The sequence below is a fragment of the Rhodnius prolixus genome, unplaced genomic scaffold (genome assembly GCF_049639745.1).
Source record: "Rhodnius prolixus isolate KJV_2025 unplaced genomic scaffold, Rpr scaffold_4, whole genome shotgun sequence".
Classification (NCBI taxonomy): domain Eukaryota; kingdom Metazoa; phylum Arthropoda; class Insecta; order Hemiptera; family Reduviidae; genus Rhodnius; species Rhodnius prolixus.
Window position 1 is genome coordinate 6,183,840 of NW_027411614.1, and position 25,066 is coordinate 6,208,905.

Sequence of the window (25,066 nt, forward strand, 5' to 3'; positions counted from 1 at the left end):
TAATGACTGATATGAAAGAAAGGTGGTTAGAAGTAATTTGAAAAGCTGTTCTCATTTTTATCTTATAAATTGATATGGACGTTTTAAAGCCTGAATTGGAAATTATTGACGATATCTGCTACCGAATAAACCCGTTACATCACTGTTTAGCAAGTTCCACAGACAAACCAATATATAATGAGGAAGGTGAAAGATTTTACAAACCTAAAATTGATTTTTTGATTTTACCAATTTTTTCTCTTAATCACAATGAAATATTTTATTCTAATAAAAGTTAAATTCATCTCAAAAGTTAAACAAAATTGAAGAATTCAACAGCATTTATTGTGTTTGCAGTTAATTTTTTATTTCATATTTTCTGAACCTTTTTCTCTTATATTGTAACAAGCAATTGCTTGTTTCTTTTTCGCTCCTCTTTTAGAATAAATTTTTAATAACACAGTGTGCCATGCCTATTTGATTATTCACCACTTTATACTAAATAATTGTTCTTTCAATACGGTCAGATTGCAGCGTAATCACTGCTCCGCAGTATTTGGATGAAGATGAAACCGAATTCCTTAATGGCGTAGAGGAAATTGATGGTGGAAGGCACAAAACTTCTTTTCATGTTCCAAAGTATGTATTTTAAATATTTATAAAACTCAAAAGTTCACCAGCTTGAAGAGTAGTCCTTATCAGGGCTCTAGATGTCCCTAGAGTATTCTATCTTAACTTCACTAGCCGATGGCTCGGTTCATACTTGCTGTAGTGCCTGCCGAGATAGTTGACGTTTGGGCTAATATTGAGAATAACATGCGGTGGTGCAATTTAAATGTGGCTGCCTTGCCGTATAAGCTACTTAAAATGTCACAAATACATAAGTTTATGTCACTTTTTATAATTAACTACATAATAGATACAAACCTCAAGAGGGCCTTCAAAAGCGCAGAGCTAATGCCTGCCTCATTAAAAAGAAAAACTTATAATAACTTCATAGTTGTTTCAAGATACTTTATTTTTTTAAAGCGTTTTCTTCTCATACATTATTGGAAGTAAAGGAAATACTAGAAAACGGTTAGAAACAGAAACTAGAACCAAAATTATAGTTCCGAGGCAAGGACAAAGTGGAGACATTGGTAATAGCAGAAATACTTAAATCTTTAAAATTAGACAGACGTAAGATATACTTTGTTATCTTCGATCAATTATTTTGCAGTTATAACTGGGCCTGATAAGTACAGTGTTGCAAGGGCTAGAAAACGTATTAAAGGAATTGTATTTGTTCAGAAAAATCGAAGTGCATTCACTCATTTCATTTCTATACCATTCACTGACGCTACGTTTCAACAGGGTTACTTAATATTTAAGGTAAATAACATATAAAAAACTCTTTTTATAATAAATAAAAAGAAAACTAAGTAAATCAATCTCAACTGTTAAGGGCAGAGTGTTGGAAACATGTCAAGAACGTGGTATTGATGAATCCATCTTTCAGTCTGAAGACAAATTGCATCTAACAATATGTACCCTGGTTTTATGTGATGATGTTGATCGGGCTGAAGCTAGTAACGCACTTCAAGAGTGCAAGGAAATAGTTATTTCGTAAGTAAAAACAGTAGGATATTGTTTGTCTTAATAATTCCGAGAGGAAAATAGCCTGTCTGGAGCTGGTGCTTGGGTACAGAGTAGAACAAAGAGAGATCTTTTGCCCTTGAAGTATACTCACGGTTTTCCAGGCTGAGGTCATAACTATTATTGCATGCTGCACCTTTGAAGGTGTGGATCTTGTACGCTATGATTAAAAGAGAAAGAATACATTTTCGGCTGATTAAGGCTTTTAACTTTCCACTTTGAAGGAGTAGAATGCCTGAGAACTTCTTGTACGCTGTGGTTAGTCACGAAACAGTTTTGCGAAAAAGTAAAATGAGACGGGTGTGTTTTGACCAAACAATATCTAAAAGGGTTTAGGCATTGAGTTGAAAATTATACTTTATGGTTAAGATTTTTGGTAGTTTTCCTGACTTAGTTCCTCATCAGTCATGACCCCTGCGTTAATAAAGGTACAATATGAAGTTGATGCATTTATGTACTTTAGGGAAAGTTTATAGTTCTGAGATTCAATAATTGAATAACTTAAATCTTTAAAAAAAAATCGTTCATTTTTCTATTTTTAGTCCAATATTGCAGAAGAAATTGGAATTGGAAATGACTGGAATAGAATACATGAATGATGACCCTACTGAAGTTGATGTATTGTATGGAAAAATTTCATGTCCCGATAATCCAAAAATACTGCAGGAAATAAGTGATGGAATTGTTTCATTTTTTGTACAAAAAGGTATTTTGATGGAAAAGTTAAATTAGAGTTTCTTTTTATGTTAATGTTGAAGTGAATTGTCTATTATTAAATTTTCGTTGAATTTTTGTAGTGTTATGTAACATTACTACTCTCTAAATCAAAGCAGTTTTTTCCACTTTCTAGCTACTGTTGTAATGTAGATAAAAATCTATATAAATTAAATATACATTTAGGAAGAACATTCATTTATTATTTTTTACAGATATCATAAATCGCCAATACGATCACGTAAAATTGCACGTGACATTGATGAATACATTATTTCGTCATGGTGCTTCATATGATGAGAAGGAAAAGATTCGTGAAACATTCGATGCTTCAAATATTATGAAGGTATATTATATATTAAAGGAACTTTTTTTTTTATGTCATTTTCTGCATAATCATCTAATATTTGTTACTTTTATTTCAGAATTTTGCTAATTATCATTTTGGTAAAGCAGTTGTAAATCAAATAGAAATATCATTAAGATATTCATCCTCGAAAACCGGATACTACCAAGCTACATCTTCAATCACAATCCCGTAATAATAATAATTACAATACAATAATAAATATTATGTATACATACGTCAATTAAAATGTATTTCTTAAGCACTTTTGCTAATTTCGCCCTATAAAATGTTTGTTTATCAGATCATTCAGTATAAGCTACTTGAACAATTTCGTATTCATTCTTCAAATAATAAAAAAAATATATTAAACTTTAAGTCTTCCTTAAACATGTGATGATGATATTATTAGATAATTTTGTTCAATAAACATTCTCATTAGCCACTTGTCTACATATTACAATGGAAGAAAATATGCTTATCTTGTAAATTATCACTATCTACACACTACTAATAATGTAAACATTCTCAAATGCTGGACATAATTTAATAACAGTAATGTATTTCTCCCAAGTATAATTATATATTTTTGAATGACAGTTGAGTTTTATAATTGTTACAGATTGCTTTTTAGTTGGCTTTTGCAAGTGTTATACATCCTTTTTTTTCAAGTGTACTTTTAAATTAAATTATGTTGAATTACGACGATTTATATAGAAACAATGAACTCTATAAAAGAAGTTTGGATAAATCTGAAGTTGGAAGTGTATCCTACTATCATTCACATACAAACAGTTCGTTTTCACATATACATCGTAAGTTTAATTTATTGAATGATAATAAAACGTCATTGATTTTATAATGAAACTACGTGATTAAATAAAACAAAAAAATATGTTTTGATCCAATTCTGTTGAATTTGGCGGCGGTCACTATCCCGTTCAAATGTGTACTATTTCAATGGTCGAATTATTTTCTGTAAACAGATGGATTAGCAATTTATGTTTATTTTATCATTACATATTTGATTTGCATTAATTCTGACCACTAATTCGCTAATTACACTAATTTGGTTTTAGGAGACTGATTCATCAGGTTTGTTTTTTATTTTTTCTTTCCACTTCTAATTATTCAAAGTTTAGTCTTCCATCAGAAAGTTTCAAGGTGAAATAAAATCTCTACATTTAGCCACCTGAATCAGTTTTATAGATAGAAGGATCTCTTAAGTCTGCCCAGACTTTAATTTAAAAAAAAAACACAAAAAAACGGATACTCATTTCTAATTTTTAAAAATATTTACTTCACATTAAAATTATACAGTTTGTAAAACCGTGTATTTCACTGAAATGACATTTAAGTGGAAGCAACACCTACCCAAAAATACCACTCCTTAAAATAATACTTTGCTTTAGAGATTTTCTGTGATTACTAACAGAGACGTATTCAAACAGCAAATAAAGTCTGCGATTTATCATTTTTAGCTTTAGGGTGTAACATAGTTTTTCTTTTATTCACGGAGAGAGAGTCAAAAGGATATAAACGCGCCATCAAAAATTTCAAATGACCATAATAATTTTAAATCCGGCAAGTAAGGGAAAGTAAAAAAAGTATTTCGGTGAATAATAATTATTAAAGGTCTAATCCGGCTCTATTTTTTTTTTTTTTTTTTTTTTGTAATACTACTATTACTATGATATAGCTATATCAGCCCCAGCCACTTTATGTTCTGAGTGCTACCCCAGTATTTACAAATTAAATGATGAGCCAGTTCATTCGTGGGTTCGCTGAACTTAATTTGAAGCTTCTGCTTTCGCAGGCTCTGAGTGTATTTGCATAGAAAGCTGTTGAATGTTACGGCTTGGTAGGTCAAGGATGCCAAAATTACTTCCCTTGTTTAGATTAAAGAGAAGGAATTTATTTAAAAGCAAATCCATTGCAACCGAAAAAACTTCCTTTGGATCCCAGTGTTTCAGTGTCAAATGTTTCTACATGGATTGTTAGATTTACTAAATTTGATGCACGCCTTATGAAAATTTTATAAATGTTGAAGGTGTGCTGGTCGTTACCAGCAAGGATGCAAATATTTCTGCAGTAATAGATAGTTCACTCCAAAGTGACAATTTTATTAAGAAAGTAGCAATTTTCAAAAACTAAAAAAAACAACTATCTCATTAATTAAAATCTTGTTTCTCTCCATAGGATATAATTTTGTGTCTCTCCTTCTATAGTTCACCGGCTGTGATGGTAATGGTTGCCTGAAACGAGAGATAACTGTCCGGAGGCCGACAGCACTTTGAAAAGATTACTGGCGTCAATGACCTAATGCTTGAATCAGAAGAAAAAATAATCACGGACTTTTAAGTTCTATAATACTTTTTCTTTGAGTGGTTTAATGTTTTTTGGCTTCAAAAGAACATTTGTCGAGTTTTCTGTATCAACTTTAAACAAAAAGATTATAAAATTAATAAATTTTTGTAAATACATGGGCCCTCACAAGCTATGGCTTTCATCAAATTCATTGCGCTAATTGTTGTGCAATCTTTCAATTTCTTTTCATACATTAATTATTTACTTTGTTTTCTACGAGAAAATGTTTTCATTCTTTTTAAAAGCCGACATTTAACTACTAATAAACTAAAAAAAGAAAAAATCTCAGCATAATCTTTTTGACGTGTCTAGACCTTGTAAAATGTTTTTATTTTATTAAACTATCAGATATCACTGCACTTAAATTCGTCGTGATATCTTAGATAAATATTTCAACTAATGGTGATATGCGAACAAAATTAATCGATTCTATTCACTATAAGCAATATCTGCTGCATAGTTATAACAGGAGGGAGTTTTCATTTAATTAATTTTTTTTTTATTTACCTGAGTCGTAAAATTATAGAATCAACAGTAACTGGTAACAAAATTAAATGTAATGCTTTAGTGTTAGTTGATTTATTAATAAAGTGACGGTGAACATTTGATATTAAGTATTTCCAGAAACTTATTCTACTCACTGATAAGAAGGCTGGTTTGTTGGGTTTTTCAATATTTAAAAACATTCGACTAAATGTTGAGGTACAAATATAAGAATTTTTTTTTGCAAATTTATCAATTTTTTTTATATACATTTTTCCATTTTCGTTTTACAGAATTGGGCAGAATGCAAGGTGCAAAACGAGTTATTGTATTTTGCCTGTTAATTGCCGTTTTACCAGTAATACTTTTATTTATTCCATTGTACCTACGACATAGAGTTTATGCAGATGTTAAGTACCAAGTAGCTGAGTCGGATATATTGGAAATGATAAATGGTATATCGTCAGTCTTTTGTCAGGTACGAAATTTATCTATAGCACAAATAATCCTTTAATTTATGGCAGGAAGCTAAGATATGTTGTGATATTCAGCCTTGGATTTTATTAATTGTTATACCATTAATCTTATGTATATGTTATCAATTCGCCTCCGATCGCGACCTGATCTTTTGAGGACGAAAAACTAGCTTGAAACTAGAAGCTTTACTTAGCAATACAATTCTTCTACAAGCCACGAGGTGCTTCAAAGAAACTAAATGATATTTTTATACTTATAATGATTTTATTAGCACTTTTTTGATATTCTGGATTATTATTTTTTGAAATGAAGTCAAACTCTTGCCAATAGAACAAAGATTGGAATTTACTATATCAACAATTATTATGCCTTGTATCTATGTATTGCAAGTAATGTTATTATTCCCGTAACCCATTATACTTTGTGAGACATCCTGCCTTGGTCAGACTCTGTTCAGTGAGTTACCTACTGATTGTATGGTTATCACAGTCTGTGAAGGACCCAGAACTGCCACACCTGTCCATTTTTAGAGTAATTTATGGGGAAATAAGTAAGTAAATGGTAGTTGAGTGGTAAGATCAATTTCATTAAAAAATCAATTGATGTGCAACGGAACGGGAGAATCACGCAGCCCACTCCACATAATTTTAAGGTAACCGTAATGGTACTTTGATGAGACAGAAAAACAAAAACAAATGACCTTTAGGAATATTTCGTATAACATATATATAGTGGGAAAGCAAAGCTTACAGTTTTCACTGATGGTACAATGTTATGGAACGAGTATTTAATAAGCTATTTGCAATAAGTGGATACGTCTAAAAGATGGCGTAACTGAGATGAACAAATATTTTGCAGGAACATTCTCTTAAAATGGACACTCCGTTTAATGCATTTCAAACAAAAGGCAAACCAGAAATGTCGAAAACTATTAGGAAACATATTCGTTTAAAGAAAAGTATGATGTTACCAGATGATACGCTGGAATATTGGGGCTTTTTCCTTCCATCGAGTTCAACTGTGCATTTATCAGTTTGTTCAAGGTGATAGATTTGATTTTGATATTTATAATGATATTGTTTATACCTTAAAATATTATTTTGTTTTCTTTCAAGTATGTTTTTAATGTAAGTTATTTTCATGTACTTGAAACGCCATCCCATTTTTAATAATGGAACTATTGTTGTGTTTGTTTTCTTTTGTTTTTTTGAGTTTTAACAGTAAGAGTGATGTTGTTCAAACAGATATGATGGTTCTTGTATTTTGGTAGTGAAAGGCGAAAAGAACCTTCGCGACTGTGGTCTTATGCAACCAACTAAGCCTTTAGAACATGTTGCCGATAATAAAAATCTTTACGTTACCGAGGAATCCGCCATATTAATTGTAGCAGAAGAACAAGAGGTATGTCTTAATTTTGTCAATTCATACGTATAAGTAAATTTACTAATTTATGATTAAATATTGAGAATAAAAAAGGATTGAGGGAGGTTAAGAGCACCACTGTGGCATAAATTTGTATAAAATTTAGTGGGTGACAAGTACCATTAAGAATGGAGCAGCATGCAAAGCAGAACCTATGGCCGCATCAGGCGATATAGCTCACTTCCACTGACAATTCAATTCAATTCAAGCGTTGCCTCTTGTTTATTCAAGGAGCACTTGTAATAATCACATCGATGAGGCCCAAAGTCTCATAAGCCCAGACAAAAATTCCTTGGTTATTATTTGAACATCTCGGTCTGGAGTAGATCTTCCAAACATTTTGCAAGGTGACTATTGAATTATTTTGTCTGCATCTGCAACAGAGTTATTGAGCAGACCTCAGATTTGGTGTAAACTTACATCGGTTACCTAACTTATAGGCATGACTTAAGAACCTTCTCATTCAAAATCATTCTCTTTCTCATAGCCTCATACTCTATCAGAATAAAGTAAGCATTTTGGAGCTAATCCTTCGGGGGAGAAATGAAATTCCATTTTAGAATCTTCTTCGCACAGAATCTCTACTTGGAAGATATGGCCCACTCAAATTGGAGTTCTTTGATGTTCAATACGGTGTTCAATAATGCAATGAAAATTTGTGTTATTACTATGATTTCAGACTGAAAGAGAACCAATCGATCCCGAAGAGAATGGTGGTGAAGTAATCGACGATAATGAAGAAAAAATAACTACTACAGAAAGTAACAATACTGCTAAAAGGACAAACGCAACAATCGATACAAAAAACGAAGAATTACCCCACCATAAACATCGACACGAAAGGTCAAGATTTAGTGTAAGAAAGAGAGCTTTGGAAAATGAGTTGAATCGCCTTCGACGAAAGAGACAAGTTGGTTTATTTTATACTTTGTTAAACATTTTAAAAAAGCAAATTAAATACTAATTATTAATTTTTATAGGCTGTTACTTACAAGTTGGACGGAGGTATTGCTCATGGTGGAAACGCATTGAATTATTCAAGTTTTGGGAATGATTCTTCAGTTTCTAGTTTTGAGAGTAGTCTTTTGTCATGTTACAAGGGACAAACACTACTTTTTAGAGAATTTGCATCTTCACGTCAATGTAACAGCACAGCACATCTAGAAAAAGTAAACCATATGACTACTGTTCACAATGTTACGAGAGATGGATACTATTATTACATATTTTACAGTGATAATGACTATGTGCAGAATGATATATATGCTATATTTGATATACATAAACCAACCTATCAATACGGTAAGTGGTCTAAATCATGAAGTTTGGCAGTTAATAGTCAAGCGTCATGCTATTTTGGAACCATTTGTAAAGCATACAGTTTCTTATGCCTCCTTTTGGTCTATTCAGTTGTCAAAATAGTTCATGTTCATTGTCACTTAACACGGGAGTCAACTTTGATAATCATATTCATCTATCTGGCATACCTATAACTTCCATTGCTAAACAATAATTATTTAAATATGTATACGTATATTAAATTTCACTCCATTGTAATTTTTCAGGAAACCATTCGATGTCTTGCATCAACAAAACTGAATGTACTTTCCCAATTAGTTTTTGGTCTGATGAAATTGTAGTCGTTGAAGTTCCTACAAGGGATGGTATAGAAAATGAAAATGACGATATTACCATTTTAACTTCTACGTGCCATCCACGATCTGCAGTATATGCAATTTTTCCTATCGCAGTAATTTTTATTATTTTACTATGTGCATTTATTTGATTTGCTCAATATCTAATAGCGCTTTTAGATTCACGGTAAAATGCTAGAGGTATTTAGTTACATTTTTTTTTTGTTTGTTTTACCTCAAAGAAAGAAGTACCTGTTGTTTAATAACTAAAATTCGCAAGAGATTTCTGTACAAATATTTTATGTAACTATTAATTTGATAATCAATGTGCGCGACATATATTGTTAGAAATCTGTAGTGTTCAAAGAAAAGTTAGATCTTCAAGAAAAGAAATACTTTATAGATATCTTACATATTTTTGTAACTAGTATTTTTTTTTTTTTTTTTTTTTTTTTTTGTAAATGCTATTTGGTTAATCAAGGATGTTTATTGTTCTAATTGATAATCTATTATTGGGTTACAATTGATTCTATCACTTCTTTGTTTAGAATTTTTTGTTAATACTAAAACTGACTTGTTTGCACTAATCTTATTTAAATCTTTGCAAAAAAAAAGTAATTTTGATGAAACAAATAATTAAGATTAAAAAGTATTTAGCAAATATAAAGTGATAATCAATCAAAAACGAAAATCCAAGATCCATCATCCGGAGTATTCTCATTGTATTTAAGCTGTCAGGTCTTAAACAGCTTAAACGTGACTTGTCGTGTGCCTTGGGAGAAAAAATGCCCTCCAATTACAAGACAGATTTTCGATTAAAAATTAATTAAAAAATAAATTAAACATCATTTTCATTTTTCATTGTCTGTTTTGTTTGAGTATGTTAGCAACTTGCGGCCAGATGTTGGATCTTAGGCTGATTCTAAATAAAAAACTCCTGTATCCAGTCACATCTTTGGTGATTAAATATTCTTACGAAACAGATAGTTGTAGTGTGGAGCTAATGAAACACTTAATTATGGTGAAAGTTCAGTGTCATCTAATTCTTAAACATTTTCATTACTTGACGTGCGTTGTCATGCTAAACAATTTTTTATTTTTTTGCTATTTTCAAATCCAACGGTGGGCCATTTAGCGTAGTTTCTATTTTGTTTAGTAGCAGTAATGCTCGGAATTCTTATTAGTTATAAAGCGCTCATCAACTTTTTTTAAATTTTAATTAATTAATTTTTTTCACAACCATAATTTTTGCTTTCTTTAGCAAAATCCACTCATCAAAAATCACTAACATTTTGTAGAAGCTGTGGTAGACAAACTTTGTAAGGGAAATTAGCAAGTAAGCATTCTCTTGACGTGGTCTATTGAAGTTTAGCTTAATGCGACATCTCCATTTCAAGTGGTTTGCAGTAAGTTGAAAGCGGTTTAGACACTTCTAGTTCAGTTGCAAGTGCACGAGTTCTTAAGGTTAGATTTGACTCTGTAAAGACTCTCAAGTCCCCAACATAGCTGTCCTGCACTCTCTTTTCAATTCTATATCACATCTAATTCAATTTTGAAATTGTTGCTGTGTCTGCTCCTGATCATGCGTGTAATTTACTTTTTTTTTTATCAAGAATGAATAAAAAAAGGGGAAATCAAAGCAGATGATGGTGTTACTATCAAATGAAACTTCTAAAATTCTGAAGTGTCAACTCACGCGACTGTCTCTTATTACAATTCTTAAGGATCTAACTTGAATTCTTTCCAAATTGGAAGCATATTTAATTTATTATTATGGTCCACTTTTTTAAAACTACATCACACAGAAATGAACCTTAGAGGGTTAGCTTATCGACCATGGAATTGCCTAAAAAGAATTTGATTTTGATCGCTAAGTCTCCTTCTCTATAGCGCTAAATCAAAATTTAAAATCAGGTTTCTATGATCATGTTAAAAAAAAAAAAAAAAGATTTCACCCATGGGCAAAGACTATCGGTGAGTTATTGTGAGTCTTAAAATGTGAAGAAATTAGTGCTTAATAAAATCTTTTACTCCTATAACTTCCACTAATTTTGACTCATTATTAATGAATATTGGACCGAAAAAAAATTGCTGTGTAACAACCAATTAGTTTTATAGACAAAAAGAAATTACGGTCGAAGATTAATACAACTTACAGATGCACCCACTCATTTTGGAACCTCTATGTTTCAGTATCTCTCTCAAAAATCATACGAAATGTTTCATAACGAGCTATTCTTGAATTTCATATTTATGATGCCGTACGTACGAACGTATACCAGATTAAATCATGTTCGTGCACCCAGCTGATTGTGGTGACTGTAAGCATTAGTCAGTTGTATGTGGTTCCCTCAATAACAAATTTGTTGTTGTGACTGTTAGTAGTCTTATTTATTCCTGGATTGTCACTCATTTTTTAAATTTTATTTTTAAGTTTGTGTGTATTTTCTTGTTGTATAGTTACCAGAAGGAACAAACGCATTTGTTTTTTAAATTTTCTATATTAAGCTTTTTTGTAAAATCATTCCTATAGAAAGAGAGAAAATAATTTGTATTGAATTTTACATATTATTGTTTAACTTTTATAAATAAATAATGAAATAAAATGGTCCAATAGACTCTGTTAAAGAGGATTTCTTTTCAAATAAATGTAAATAAGTTATGAACAAATTAAACAGTGATCATATTGAAATTCAAATAAAGAATTTTCGTATTTTCTGTCAATTAACGAACAATATTTAAATGATTATTTATTGAGAATTTGAAAATGTCTGCACATTTAATAAATCTCAAGGTATTTAATCAATTTTAATGTTCTATTTAGTCACAGAAACTGTTATTTTTAAAAACAAAGAGAACTAAATGATTTATTATAATTAAATTACTGTTCGTTTACACTTTAAATTCATTTTTAATTTCCTAAATTTATTTTTTTATCAGAGCGCCGAGCGAACTACACTAAAAGTAGTTATATTATTGATAACAGTTTCTTAAAAAATATCTCTTTGTTCTAACTATTAATTTTGTGATTTAATTTGTAGTTAATAATTTATAGATTCTCAACGACATACTCATTATTACCTCCATTTTTTTTTGCCATTGTTAAAACTATTACAGATACATTAATTAATGATTATTTGTAATGGAAGATGCCCTACGCTATCCAAAGCTCTAATGGGACTGGAATGTTTCCCCAGCGTTATGGTGAATGTGAATATGTGGCTTTGTTGTAGGGCGTACATATTTTTGTGTTTGTTGATGTTGAGATAGTAGTTTACCTGTGAGTTCGCAGAGTCCAAATAGTTGCACTCATCAAATTATCTTTGCAGACCCTATGTGCATTCTTTGAGTGTTGGGATTGTCAGTGTATAAGATTTGTTCGTGTTGTTTTACTGGGAAACCCGCAGGGACACAAAGATCCCTGAAGAAGTAGCTATTCCACTTCTCCCTTCTTACAGATGTAACTTATTTATTGACTGATTATTCTTGTTTTTATTATAAAATTGAGAAAAATTTTAAATAGTTTTTGAGAGAATGAAAACCGTCAGAATTAAGAAATTTGTAACTTTGATCTCTCATCTGCGGTAATAAAAAAGTTATTTTTAAAAATTGCATTTACTAAACTGCTTCAAAAAAAAAAAGCTTCAATTATGTCACTGTGATATTGTATGAAGAATTAAATTAAATGTACTTAATTTAATATTTTTTTTATTTTATTTTAAAAGAAATATAAACTTACTATTATTGGGTTTGGGGTTTAGTGCCTCCAGAAGACAATTTTAGGGACTGAAAGTTAGATAAATGTTAAATATAAAAAATAAAAATTACTAAATGTGAATAAAATTGTTAAAGATTGTTCTAAGGTTGATTTAAGGTCTAATTTTATATTACATTGATGTTAATTAGAGTTAATAAAAGATAATTTAATTTTTTAAAAACCTTTTTTTTTCATAAACTCCCGTTTCCGAGAAAAAAAAAATTAACGTATTAAATTGTAAATTAAATAGAATAATATCTTAAAAATTAAAAACCTAATATAGATTAGTTTTAAAGTATTTTTTAGCGTAAAGTATGAGAATGAATACATTTTTTTAGAGCCAAGTTTGTCAATAAATCATTTTTTAACCCTGTAAACCCCCGATTTTCTATTTTAAATCAATATTTTAACCTTAATCTTAAATGGCAAATTTAACGGTCACTTATTTTTGGGTTCACTAACTTTTTAATAATTTTCAACGATTTATTTACAATAATCAACTCCTTCCTACAGCTTAATAAATGTTTTAGTTCGCCCTTTCTATTTTTAGAATTGCTTCTTCTTTCTGAGGGTTTAATTTGTTATTCCATGTTATTGTACCCAAATTAATCTATAAAATAGGCTGAAATATGAATTGACTGAAGATAATTTTCTGGTAAATAAAATTCATGCATTTAGAATAAAATCATTTGTAACAGTAACAAATGAAAACCAATTTAAGATAACATGTGAATACAATATTACCTTGAGATAAATAATTCATACTTACCAGATAATTAAGGAGAGAATTATTAAGCTAAAAAAAGCGTAGCTATTCTACAAGACGTTCCAAAAAAATATATTTGGTAATGCTATCTAAATTATTTTATCAATTATAAAACAAAATATATTATTAAACTTAGTCAGTTGTGAATGTTTAGATATGATAGAAAAGTGAACTCTCAATAAAGCTGTTTGTTTTATAGGGCTAAATTTCCAGTACAAAAATTTAGAAATAAATCTTAAATTTATACTAGTATAAAAATTCTGTTATTTAGATTTAACTTGAAAACGGCGCGTAAACAATATGGACGAAGCCACTGTGATCAACTACCTCCATTAATAATTATGCTCGAGCCTAAGAGGTAAATATGCTAACTTTACTTATTCAATGTATTTCATCTAGTTTTATCAGAAAACACCAATAAGTAATTTTTTTACACTTTATAATTGTAGTTTTCATGTGTATTTACTTTTAAATTATTGTAATTTGCGCGCATGGGTAAAGAACCACACATCTTCCTGTATTAGTCCTTTCCTCCGCAAATACTTGAGTGGAACATGTCTGTTAATTCATCAGATAAAAGGTAAATAAATTATGCATTCTTAGGGATTGTTTTGTGTAAATTTCGTTTATTTTTGGACTAACTATAGATTCTCACAATTGAATCCCTTGATTGCTTTACCATTTTAAATGTGCATGGATATTTCGTGAGTAAGTCCCTGTGCTCTGCCAACATGGCGTGGTTTACAATAAAGATTTTACTTCATTGAAGCATGTCGTGTATTATTTGGTTGATAATGTCGGAGAATTTTGCTAATATTCCGTCAACCTCTAAATAATACTTCATATTTTATCGTTTACTTCTTAATGTAAAATCTTGCAGGTTATATTTGCAGCTTTGTAGCCTTGAAATATCCATTGTTCATTTTAAATTGTAGAATACTATTTGGTTTTCAAGTCAAAGTATTCAATAATAATGGAAGATGGCCATGCAGTTTAATTTTTGAAGGTTCTATTTTATAACCAAAAAGCTATTACTTATAGTAATGCATTCTTGTATTACGTTCAGTGCATTTCATTGTTTAAAGGTTATTCATGTTAACATGTTGTGCACTTTTTAGAAATGTGTTGAATAAATTGTTTTTCTATGAAAAGAAAATTTAAAAAGTACTATTTTGGGCATTGTTTTAAATGATTGACTTTCAGTTTTTTGATTAACTTTGTGGAGCTTTTTTTTTTTTTTTGAAACAATTGACTGCTGATTTTAGACAAAAGTTTGTTGTTTTATATCTTGTTCAAATGAATATTCTTAATGTTTTAGAGGTGAAGATTGGGAAGGTGACCCAAAAAATGCGTCTAGCGAGAAAGAATCCTTCCAGGGCCCTATCGGGATGGATCCCGATGGAATCATTGAATCCAATTGGGATGAAGTAAGTAAAAATCTTTTATATTAATATAAATTTGGTCAACTATTACTTAAGTTTTGATAATTCGACATTTGTATTCCTTTAGGTCGTGGATAATTTCGATAATATGAATCTAAAAGAGGAGTTATTAAGAGGTATATACGCTTATGGTTTTGAAAGGCCATCAGCCATTCAGCAGCGTGCTATAATACCATGTGTAAGAGGCCTTGACGTTATTGCCCAAGCCCAGTCAGGTAAGACTTATTTGTTATTAAAATTTTAAAACATTTTATAGGCTTTGTTTTCTTCACATTTTATTATTCTTATAGGAACTGGTAAAACTGCGACTTTCTCAATATCTATTTTGCAACAAATTGACACAAGTGTTAGAGAATGCCAAGCACTAATTTTGGCCCCTACTAGAGAATTGGCCCAGCAGGTTATTGATCTTGTCTTACAAGATTTTTTTTTTTTTTTTAATGTTAATTACATTGAATAATGTTTTGATTACTTACCCCCTTTTTTTTATATAGATTCAGAAGGTAGTAGTAACCCTTGGTGACTTCATGGGAGCTATGTGCCATGCATGTATTGGAGGCACTAATGTCAGAGAAGATATGAGAAAATTGGAAGTGGGTGTGCATGTTTTGGTAGGAACACCTGGACGAGTGTTTGATATGATTAGTCGGAGGGCATTAAGTGAGTAAATAAAGTTGAACAAAATATCTATTTGATTAATTTACAATAATAATTTGATATCTTAATAGTATTTGATACTGTTCGGTTGTGCGTATTTTAAGATTTCAAAGCAAAGTAATAATGTATCCGTACTGGTTTCAAATTTTTATAAAGATCAATATCAGTATTATATCGGCTAGTATTTTGTACAAGTTTATAGAATAATTGATAATTTATTACCAGTTGATAATTCTTTTTAGAAACAAACACCATTCGTATTTTCGTCTTGGATGAAGCCGATGAGATGTTGTCTAGGGGATTTAAAGAACAGATTCACGATGTGTTTAAAACATTAAATCACGAAGTTCAGGTGAAATTAATTTTTGTTTTAAATAGCTTTTGATTGTTTTGGATGAAATGTAAAAAAGGGAAAAGGAACTATATTATTTTTGTTTTATTTAGGTCATTTTACTCTCTGCTACCATGCCTTCAGATGTGCTTGAAGTAACATCGTGCTTTATGAGGAATCCTATACGTATATTAGTGAAAAAAGAGGAGCTAACACTTGAAGGTACAAAAACATAATATTTGATGGCTATTTATGAACCAAATTTACTGATTATAATGTCGGTAACATAATTAGTTTTGAGTATAAATTTTAACTAGCTGATCCAAAATGAACATAAAATTTCTTTACCATTTTCTTGAAACATTTTAACAGGTATAACTTGAAATTACGTGAGTCATATTAGAATCAGACAATTATGTTATCTTTAATGATAATGTTATCTCATTATATTCAGTGGTACGTGTTGCAAAAAAAAAAAAAAAAGTACGTTTTAATTACAGGCACCACAAGTCAGGTTATATCAACTTTGTCCTTATTAAGTTACGAATTATATTATATTTCACTTGTAACAATTAAACAATGTAAAATTGTTTTGCCTAAAAATGAAGTTGGCCGACTGACGGTCGAAAGGTCATTGAAATTTTTGGAAATCATGATAAAAGTAAATTGCTTCTTCAGAGAAGGATGTATTTTATCCTTAAAATACATTATTTTTATCCTTCTTATCCTTAAGAAGGATTAACTTTAAGAAATGTTTCAGAGCAACATTATTATGTATGACTGAGTATGACTTGCAGAATTGTCTGAAAGTATTTCTATTTCTTAGGATTTTTTTGTATCATTGATTTAAAGCTCTAAAAGCAATGATTGTTCGGCTGCACTTGAGTAATCTCAATCAATGAAACTCTTAATAAACCAACATGTACTCGTGGCATGTGATGTCGTTTTACACCGAGGTAACGAATGTAAAATATGATGTAAATCTAATTTAAAATTTAATTTCCCTAGGTATTAAACAATTTTACGTTGCAATTGAAAAAGAAGATTGGAAATTGGAAACACTATGCGATTTATATGATACGTTGAGCATTACGCAGGCCGTAATCTTTTGTAACACCCGTCGTAAAGTTGACTGGCTCACTGAAAGTATGCACAGCCGTGATTTTACAGTGTCTGCTATGGTAGGTATTAGTGAACTTAAAAGTAGGTAAATTGTTTATTTCTAGAGGCTATTGGATATAGTAATGTTATGTCAAGTGCTCTATTATTATTGCTCTTTTCTTGGGTTAATAATTGTTTTGCGAATACCTCTAAACTAAAGCTTGGTTGGTCGCTGTTTCTATATTTACTAATATCATAATGCATTCTTTGATCTTTCAGCATGGTGATATGGGACAACGTGAAAGAGATCTTATTATGAAGGCATTCCGAACAGGATCTAGTCGTGTGCTTATCACAACAGATCTGCTTGCTCGTGGTATTGATGTCCAGCAAGTTTCACTTGTTATCAATTATGATCTTCCTTCCAACAGGGAAAACTATATACACAGGTAACTTCAGAAGTTGCGATAAAGACAAATATTTCACTCATTTAAAATGAAATATTTGAACAGTAGACATTTATTAATGGTTATCACCATTTGCCACGCATATGTTGCTGTGACCTCTTCATATCAACCTTCTGGTTTCTCATCTAAGACGATTACTCGGAACTGTGTTTAACCAAGGAATGAAGTTGTACACTAATCTAGGGCGAAATATGATTTTGACTTTTATGATTGATTTCTTATAACCTAAAAGTCGTGGACAATAGATACAGTTTGTAACAAGTGTTTATTTAATTTTAAATGTTTCCATCTTGATCGAATCTTACAAACTCAAGAGAAATAATTAATTCCTTTGATCACCATTTGACGCGTAACATCTCTAAATTTAATAATAAAATTGTAAACAATAATATAATATACATATATTTATTTTTTATCTTCAGGATTGGACGAGGAGGCCGTTTCGGTCGTAAAGGAGTTGCAATTAACTTCGTAACTGATGAAGATAAACGAACTCTACAGGACATACAACAATTTTATAACACCATTATAGAAGAAATGCCAATGCATATTGCGGACCTGATATTTTAAAGTCCTTAGAAGAAATTTGGTGTGAGTATCGGATCGTGCCCGGCTCCCTTTTTGTGCGCGTGCATATTTTTCCAAATTGTAATAATAATTTAGTAATACGGTCTGCTTATGATGATAATGTGCTCTTGAGTTTTTCAAGATCTGTTATTCAGTGGCTGCTCTAAGTATATATATTATATAAAAGTGACTTATAACATTTGGGACTTTTAAAAGCCTGGATGTGATCAGGCTTTTAGTCCCAAAAGACCCAAACCCCAGTTTTAATACTGGTTATTATTTTAATAAGTGTTTATAATAGGCTTACTTTATAATAGGTTCTTTTTTATTATTATTTTTTCTTTAGTTGGTCAATTATATTTTCTTCTTTATTGTATTTAGATGGTACGGCTTAATAATAAAAGTAATATTGTGTGAATGATTATTTATATAGATAAGATTCAGGTAGTTAATAAACCTGAAGTTCAGAGTTATTTTTCATAAATTATAATGATCCCTTGTCAAATTGTCTCTCTTGTAGTAGTGGCGTCTCTGTTTATTTTCTTTTGTCTTATTTGTATTTTTTGTTTTGTATTATATGATGGATTTCTTTCTTTAGTTGTTGCGCGTAGATGCAATATCAGATCATCAAAAAATATTAACGTTAAAGTACATTCTTTTCTTTTGTTATTTTGGTGTCGAGCGCCTATTAATGTATTCTATTGTATTGGAGAATGTACAATTGGGTTTTGGAAGGGATATTTTAATCAAAAATCATGTAGGCGGAAAATTCAGCAAGTTGTTATAAAAAACAAAAAACTGCTTTGAAGTTTGATTTTGTAAGAAATAATTAATTAAATAAAAATTTAAGAGTTAAAAACATAAAAAAACAAAAACCTCTGTTTGAATAAGTTTCTTATCCTCCCCTTCTTTCATGTTAATATTTTAAATATGATTGAAATAATGCTTGTTTTTGTATTTCCAGGCAACGTTCAACCACATCGGACAGATTTTTTGGAAATAAAGATCTAAATTTCCATAAAGAAGCTCAACAAACAGTGGTTTTACTTTAAAAAGCAACCGTTCATTAATTAAAGTCCTCTTCCTTATACGAATTCATTAGCAAATAATTTTTGTTTTTTAACAGTTATACATTGATTTTTTTACTTGATTTATATGGAGTACATTTTAATTATATAGATTTTTAAAAGAAACCCTTGTACAAAAATTTGTAATTTATAAATAAATGTTTAATCAGTAATGACGCAGAAAATATATCATAATTACCTATCTATTTCTTTTAATCAACAATTCTTCTACAGTGGTGAAATACTGGTATTGAAACTTCAAAAGCGAATTAATATCAGACAAATAGTAAAAGGATTTTTCAAATTCTGTGGAGGTATTAGGTTGGAAATGAGTGATACAAGTTAGAAAATGGTGCTAGAAAAGGACCCCAATTTTCACAAGATTCGCCCTAACGACTCTGTCGGTACCAGATATGTATTTGTTTCCTATGAGTGTTAATACCTGCCGATGTCAATATATCTTGTTTCTCAAAACTATTTTTTGGAAATAGCTAAGATAATAGAATATAATCAATTGGAACGCTCAGATTGCTAACTCATTTTGAAAAAGATGCTAATGCAGTGCTTCATGACAAATTGGACTGTGTTGCTATCTATAGGACGACGTAAAAATAATATTAATAAAGTAGTTCCTGTAGCTCAAGAAAAATTTAAAAATTTTACGATTTAATCTAAAAAGGAAAAACTTTTTATATTTTATTATTTTTTTCTAAACATAATCTGCTTAAAATAATGTACTTACAATGAAAATATATTTTAAGATGCGGAGGAATACTGATCACATTTGCACCATGATGCACTCTACCAGAGACAAGTTCATTTTGTCTGACATCCGGGTTACAGTTGGTGTTCGGGAGAAGTTGTAAGACGTTACCTTAGTGTACCCGAGTTTATACTTAGTGATTTTGTGCACAAAATGAGCTGGCAGGATTATGTGGATAAGCAATTGCTAGCTTCTAGGTGTATTACAAGAGCCGCAATTGCAGGACTTGATGGAAATATATGGGCTAAATCCGATGGATTTGAAGTAAGTGTGGTTCACTGCATGCTTCTCCATTGCCTAGCAACTCTTGGGCACACCGGTGATGTGTTTTATTTCTGTATTTATTTTAAACGATCAGATTTCAGTAATAAAACTAAACAATGCGTTGTAATGATATAATTTTCTTTTTTTTTTAATATTAACTAATTTTACTTGACAAATTTCATTAAAAGTTTCCTGATATTGGATTGCAAAATGGCGTATTCGACCATGATCCATTGAATCTATCACCTTAGCCTGAAGTGGTTACGTCGGCATAGTTTTCACATACAAGTATAAAAAATTCAATCGAGTGAATCAGATTTTCCCCAGTAAAAGCTTTGTGAAATTATCAATTAATCGATCTATAAGTACATATGTGCATATTTTTTTTAATTGAAAAAAGATTACAAATATTGTAGACATGCTTACGAAAGGTTAGGATTTAAATTAGCCTATTAGTTAGTATATTGAAATTTGTGTCCAAAATAGCTGAAATCTGTGAAATTCCCTTTCTTTTTCATTTAATTCCGTATCTGACTGTTATTATATTTACTTTTTTTTTTTCAAGCTAGTAACTTTTAAAATTGTTGGCAAATTAAAAAAAGAGCCATAAAGGTTACCGCTTGTTTATGATTAAATGAATACTCTTAATTACGCAAAAACTCATTATAATTAGGTTGAATCTTTTTTTTTTCTATTTCTCAATTAGGTGTCCAAAGATGAGTTGACAAAATTGGTACAAGGTTTTGAGAAACGAGATATATTGACATCGGCAGGTGTTACGCTTGCTGGAAACAGATACATATATTTATCTGGTACCGACAGAGTCATTAGGGCGAAACTTGGGAAAGTCGGGGTCCACTGTACGAAGACCCAACAAGGTTTGTTGTAATTTTTTAGCGCTAAGCTGTATAGTCATCTTATTTACATAAAATTGGGCAAGTTCAATTTCCTTTCAAATTTCTTCTTACTGATAGTTTTGAAATTAAAACTTTTTTTAAGTTTATTACTAGTCCTTGAAATATTGCAAATCTTTTCTTAGTAATTATAAATAGTTGAGTGGAAAGTTTGTAAATCTTAAGTTAACATTTACGTGTAAATCTCAGAAAATTAACCAATCTTAACATTATAAATTGATTTACTTTTTAAATGAACATTTCTTATAATGCTAGTGCATTTTTTCTCATAATATGCTTCATTACCGTAAAAAGTTTTCACAAGTTAATTACAGATAAGTACTTACGTCCATAAAGATACATTCAGATCACGGCAGGGCTAGAATTTGCTGAAAAGAAGTACGGTTATTAGTTTCTTTTTTTTTTTTTAAATAAAAAAAAAAAGAGGACAAAAACATCGATAAATTTAATTTAAAACTTATTTGAATTCTTTTTTTGCATTTTTATATCAGGTTGATCAATCACAGATGAAGTGTAAATGAAGCGAATAAATCGCTTTTTCATTCGCATAATTCCAGATTTGTCGGTGATTTTTTTTTTTTTTAAATTTCAGTTGATTTTTTTAAAAAAATTTTTTTGAAGTAGTGTCTTGTATCACAAAAGAAAAAAGTGTTTTTTTTTTAATTTGAGGAAGTCAATTTCTAGTTTTATTAGATTTTTCTAGTACTCAACCAATCGGTTAGTTAATTTTCGAAGAAGTCATAGTGCTTGCTGTCATTTGACAATGAATTGTCTTCTAAATAGAGAAGTTCCGTAATATCGTCAACAGACTGGTCTATTCTAGACTCCTTAAACCTCATTTTTTCTTAAATAAAAATAAAACATCCTAATAGAAGAAATTTGAAAGAAATAGTTTTTTAAGCATGATATAATGTAAATTAGGCCAGCTTAGCAAAATAAATATTGATTTGAAGTATTATTTTGACATTTACAGCTGTTGTAGTCTCGTTATATGAAGATCCTATTCAACCTCAACAGGCAGCGTCCGTTGTGGAAAAGTTAGGAGATTATTTAGTTTCGTGCGGTTATTAAGGTAAGGTGAGATTTCGAGTAGTGTTATGAAAAAAAAAAGAAGTAAAATTTATCTTTTTAAGTTTATAAATATGTTATTATTATTACTGTTATTAGTGAATCTTTCATTACAGATTGATGTCGACAGCCAAGTCTGCATATTTGGGAGGGTTGGGGAGTCTTCGGGGCTAGACATTTCAAAATACAGCGAACAGAAGAGCAAAAAAATTAAATGTTTTTACAGTTAAAAAAAAAAAAAATGAATAATTATAAGAACTGCATTTTTTACTAAAAGCGATCAGTGAAATATGCTGGCCGGTTTACTTTGTTTTAAATCGTGAAATAAAAGTCTTAATTATCGTATCCTCTGCGTGTGAAAAGATGTATAATATTCTATCTGTTCAACGTTTTGAGAAAATAATGATAAAACCCTAAGTGTACACCCCCAAAATTTAAATATTTCCTATAAAATTATTCTTTAAATAATATTTATTATTTTTATAAATATTACAATTTGAATTTAAAAAGTTGATATTCAGTTTTTAAGTATATCTTTTTTTTTTTTTTTTTTTTTTTAATGTTTAAAAGGGGTGTATGCGGGGACAGGTTGAGAACTCAGGCCGTGTTTATTTCCATTAGAAAAAAATTAAATTTTCCTGCAAATAAAACTTTTCAAACAAAACTACTGTATTTGTTAAAAAAAATTAATACCATTATCCTACTGAAAGATTTCAATTATTGAATTATAATTAAAAAAAAAATTTAAGAAAAACTCTAGTCCAAGTTCAAAAAAAAATTATCATTGAGAGAAAAAATATGATTGGGTCTTTTTGGGGAGAGGGGATTATAAGCCATTTTTTAGGCTGTGGATTTGGCTCCGAAGTATGTGGATACATACATATTATATAAATATGGTGCATACAGAACCGTTGATAAGTGTATGTATTCTTTATGTGATTCAAGAATTTTTTATATAATATTTAGATTATGGAATTCACGAACTTTTTTTCAATATCCTTTAAAATATAAATATAAAATAAAATTTAAAATAAAAAGTATATAAATAAATTTGTCATACAATGCTCAGTTTTTTGTTGTTTTTTTTTAAAGGAGGTATGTTGTAAGAATTTTCTTATGTATTTTTAATTGAATTTTCTTTTTTGTTTTGTTTTATTTTTTAATATGTATTTTCCATTTCTACTTTTACGAGGTGTACTTCCAAGTTCAAAAGTAACGCATACAAAAATTCAGAAATTATTTGCACAGAGGCAATTATGAAATTACATTGTCTCCTACCTAACTGTCTTAATCGCCATTGCTCAACCTATTTTTCATAAAAGGTGTTCTAAAGACTGGTAAATTACAGATTTTAGATTTGGTTTGGTTTGATTAACTTTTGTCTTCCTGGGATAGAAAGCTACAAATAGAAATAGAACTCACTCATATTAAGAGAAATTGAATTGGGTGGGGGAAGTGTCTCAATTCCCACCAACAGGATTTTCTGTGAAAATTCGAGAATCTTGAGAAGGATGAAGTTTTCCGACTAGATCATGGTAATTGTTGTGTTTTTTTATTTATTTATTTATTTTTACAAAATTGCAGTTAACCAGGTGGGGAGGAGTTGCATTCAGAAAGTCGCTGTAAAAAGTAATCTTCAGAATCGTTATTTTCCATTTTAAAGAGAGGGTAGGAGAGAACAGTCTCTATTCCAAATCTAGAAAATTGTCTGGGAGAATTTTTTTAAAAAAAATTTTTTTTTGGTCTTGAACAAATCGCATGTTTCTTATTTTCTTCACGCATATGCAGCCACTCCTCACCACTAAAAACAATGTCCATCTTGGGGAAAATTGTAAAGTTATTAGAAAATTTGTGATTTTATAAAAAGGACCATCATTACTGGTGTTTGCAACACCTCCTACATCATGAGATGGACTGATGATTTTTCTTCTAGGACAAGGTCGACTTCTAGAAATCCTCCACTAACAACTAAGTGGTCCTGCGTGCAATGACAACCAAACTATGTTACTTTTTTTGGAATACATCTCGTATTATTACAAAAAAAAAAAAATTATAGATTTTTTCCCTAAATTAAAATTGAAAACTTATTTGTATATTTTCTGTTTTCAAAAGCCGAAATATAATAGACATTTAGCCCGATTAAAGAAGCCTTTTTTTTTTTCTTCTTTTTTAATCACACATTTTAATCGATTCTAGGGAAATGTGTATTTTCCAATAATTAAAATAAATAGAGGGGTTTCTGAGGTACAATTTTTTTTTTTGTTGCAACTTCTGTAAAAAAAAAAAAAAATTAAGTAAATAAAATGCATCTAATATAATAAATGAAAGTAAAGAAAGAAAGTAATTGTAACGTGTGAATATGATTATTTATCAATTCAGTAGGAAGTTAAAAAACAGAAAATGTTAACATTTAAAGATAATATTGTAAAGCGTCTCTTCTCCAGCAAGAAGAAATACGGATGTGCTTTTCGTTTAATTTTACATATGTATAAGCTGTTGGACTTGGTCGCGAATTAAATTAATTGTACCCATGTCTGTATGTGTGCCAATCATCGTCATCATCAAATCATCAAATGCCCAGCTCTGCTGCCTCTTAAAAAAAAACAAATTATATATATTATAAATATATATTAAATAATAAAAATAAACATGTATATTACCTACAATTTATATGTATATTACACTTATTTTTTAATTTGATTTTATTATTTTTTAAATTCTGGTTCGCATGATTTTTTTATATATATATATATATATTTATATAAATATGGAAAAGCATTTTTGTAATATTGTTCCTCAGCAGTGAACCCCTACTGAAACATAAAAATAAAAGAAGTTGCATTTA

At 29.8% G+C, this 25,066-nt stretch overlaps 4 protein-coding genes and 1 long non-coding RNA gene across 11 annotated transcripts; 4 read left to right on the forward strand and 1 right to left on the reverse strand.

The window, feature by feature from the left end:
• The first annotated feature begins 44 nt into the window (after positions 1-44).
• On the forward strand, positions 45-3,273 carry LOC141456427 (activating signal cointegrator 1 complex subunit 1). Its single transcript, XM_074132422.1, has 8 exons — positions 45-186; positions 507-618; positions 1,009-1,118; positions 1,199-1,350; positions 1,424-1,584; positions 2,157-2,320; positions 2,544-2,674; positions 2,754-3,273. The coding sequence occupies exons 1-8, from the start codon at positions 75-77 to the stop codon at positions 2,868-2,870; spliced, it is 1,059 nt and encodes a 352-aa protein (XP_073988523.1). The 5' UTR covers positions 45-74; the 3' UTR covers positions 2,871-3,273.
• A 75-nt stretch (positions 3,274-3,348) lies between these two features.
• LOC141456425 (uncharacterized) lies at positions 3,349-12,995 on the forward strand. 2 transcript variants are annotated; one of them, XM_074132418.1, is made up of 7 exons: positions 3,349-3,489; positions 5,818-6,002; positions 6,860-7,044; positions 7,246-7,402; positions 8,103-8,333; positions 8,404-8,725; positions 8,989-12,995. In XM_074132418.1, the coding sequence occupies exons 1-7, from the start codon at positions 3,366-3,368 to the stop codon at positions 9,207-9,209; spliced, it is 1,425 nt and encodes a 474-aa protein (XP_073988519.1). In that variant the 5' UTR covers positions 3,349-3,365; the 3' UTR covers positions 9,210-12,995. The 2 variants fall into 2 exon arrangements, with proteins under 2 accessions (XP_073988519.1, XP_073988520.1); XM_074132419.1 differs by having other exon boundaries at positions 8,404-8,592; positions 8,989-9,206.
• LOC141456429 (uncharacterized) lies at positions 3,483-13,735 on the reverse strand. Of its 5 annotated transcripts, none has more exons than XR_012459755.1 (7): positions 13,584-13,735; positions 13,277-13,436; positions 12,797-12,843; positions 8,715-8,925; positions 8,416-8,583; positions 7,544-7,797; positions 3,483-3,650 (listed from the first exon to the last, which is right to left on the reverse strand). It is a non-coding gene; the product is annotated as an uncharacterized lncRNA (long non-coding RNA). The 5 variants fall into 5 exon arrangements; XR_012459754.1 differs by lacking the exon at positions 3,483-3,650 and adding an exon at positions 5,557-5,909; XR_012459756.1 differs by lacking the exons at positions 3,483-3,650; positions 8,715-8,925 and adding an exon at positions 5,557-5,909.
• A 53-nt stretch (positions 13,736-13,788) lies between these two features.
• On the forward strand, positions 13,789-19,385 carry eIF4A (eukaryotic translation initiation factor 4A). 2 transcript variants are annotated; one of them, XM_074132421.1, is made up of 11 exons: positions 13,789-13,938; positions 14,899-15,007; positions 15,090-15,237; positions 15,313-15,422; positions 15,517-15,682; positions 15,922-16,031; positions 16,124-16,232; positions 17,019-17,191; positions 17,391-17,560; positions 18,001-18,169; positions 19,110-19,385. In XM_074132421.1, exons 1-10 carry the CDS (start codon positions 13,922-13,924, stop codon positions 18,146-18,148), a joined length of 1,260 nt encoding a protein of 419 aa, XP_073988522.1. In that variant the 5' UTR covers positions 13,789-13,921; the 3' UTR covers positions 18,149-18,169; positions 19,110-19,385. The 2 variants fall into 2 exon arrangements, with proteins under 2 accessions (XP_073988522.1, XP_073988521.1); XM_074132420.1 differs by lacking the exon at positions 13,789-13,938 and adding an exon at positions 14,065-14,160.
• Positions 19,386-20,018: 633 nt separating this feature from the next.
• Positions 20,019-25,066, forward strand: chic (profilin chickadee). Its single transcript, XM_074132423.1, has 4 exons — positions 20,019-20,239; positions 20,946-21,117; positions 22,127-22,225; positions 22,338-25,066. Exons 1-3 carry the CDS (start codon positions 20,129-20,131, stop codon positions 22,222-22,224), a joined length of 381 nt encoding a protein of 126 aa, XP_073988524.1. The 5' UTR covers positions 20,019-20,128; the 3' UTR covers position 22,225; positions 22,338-25,066.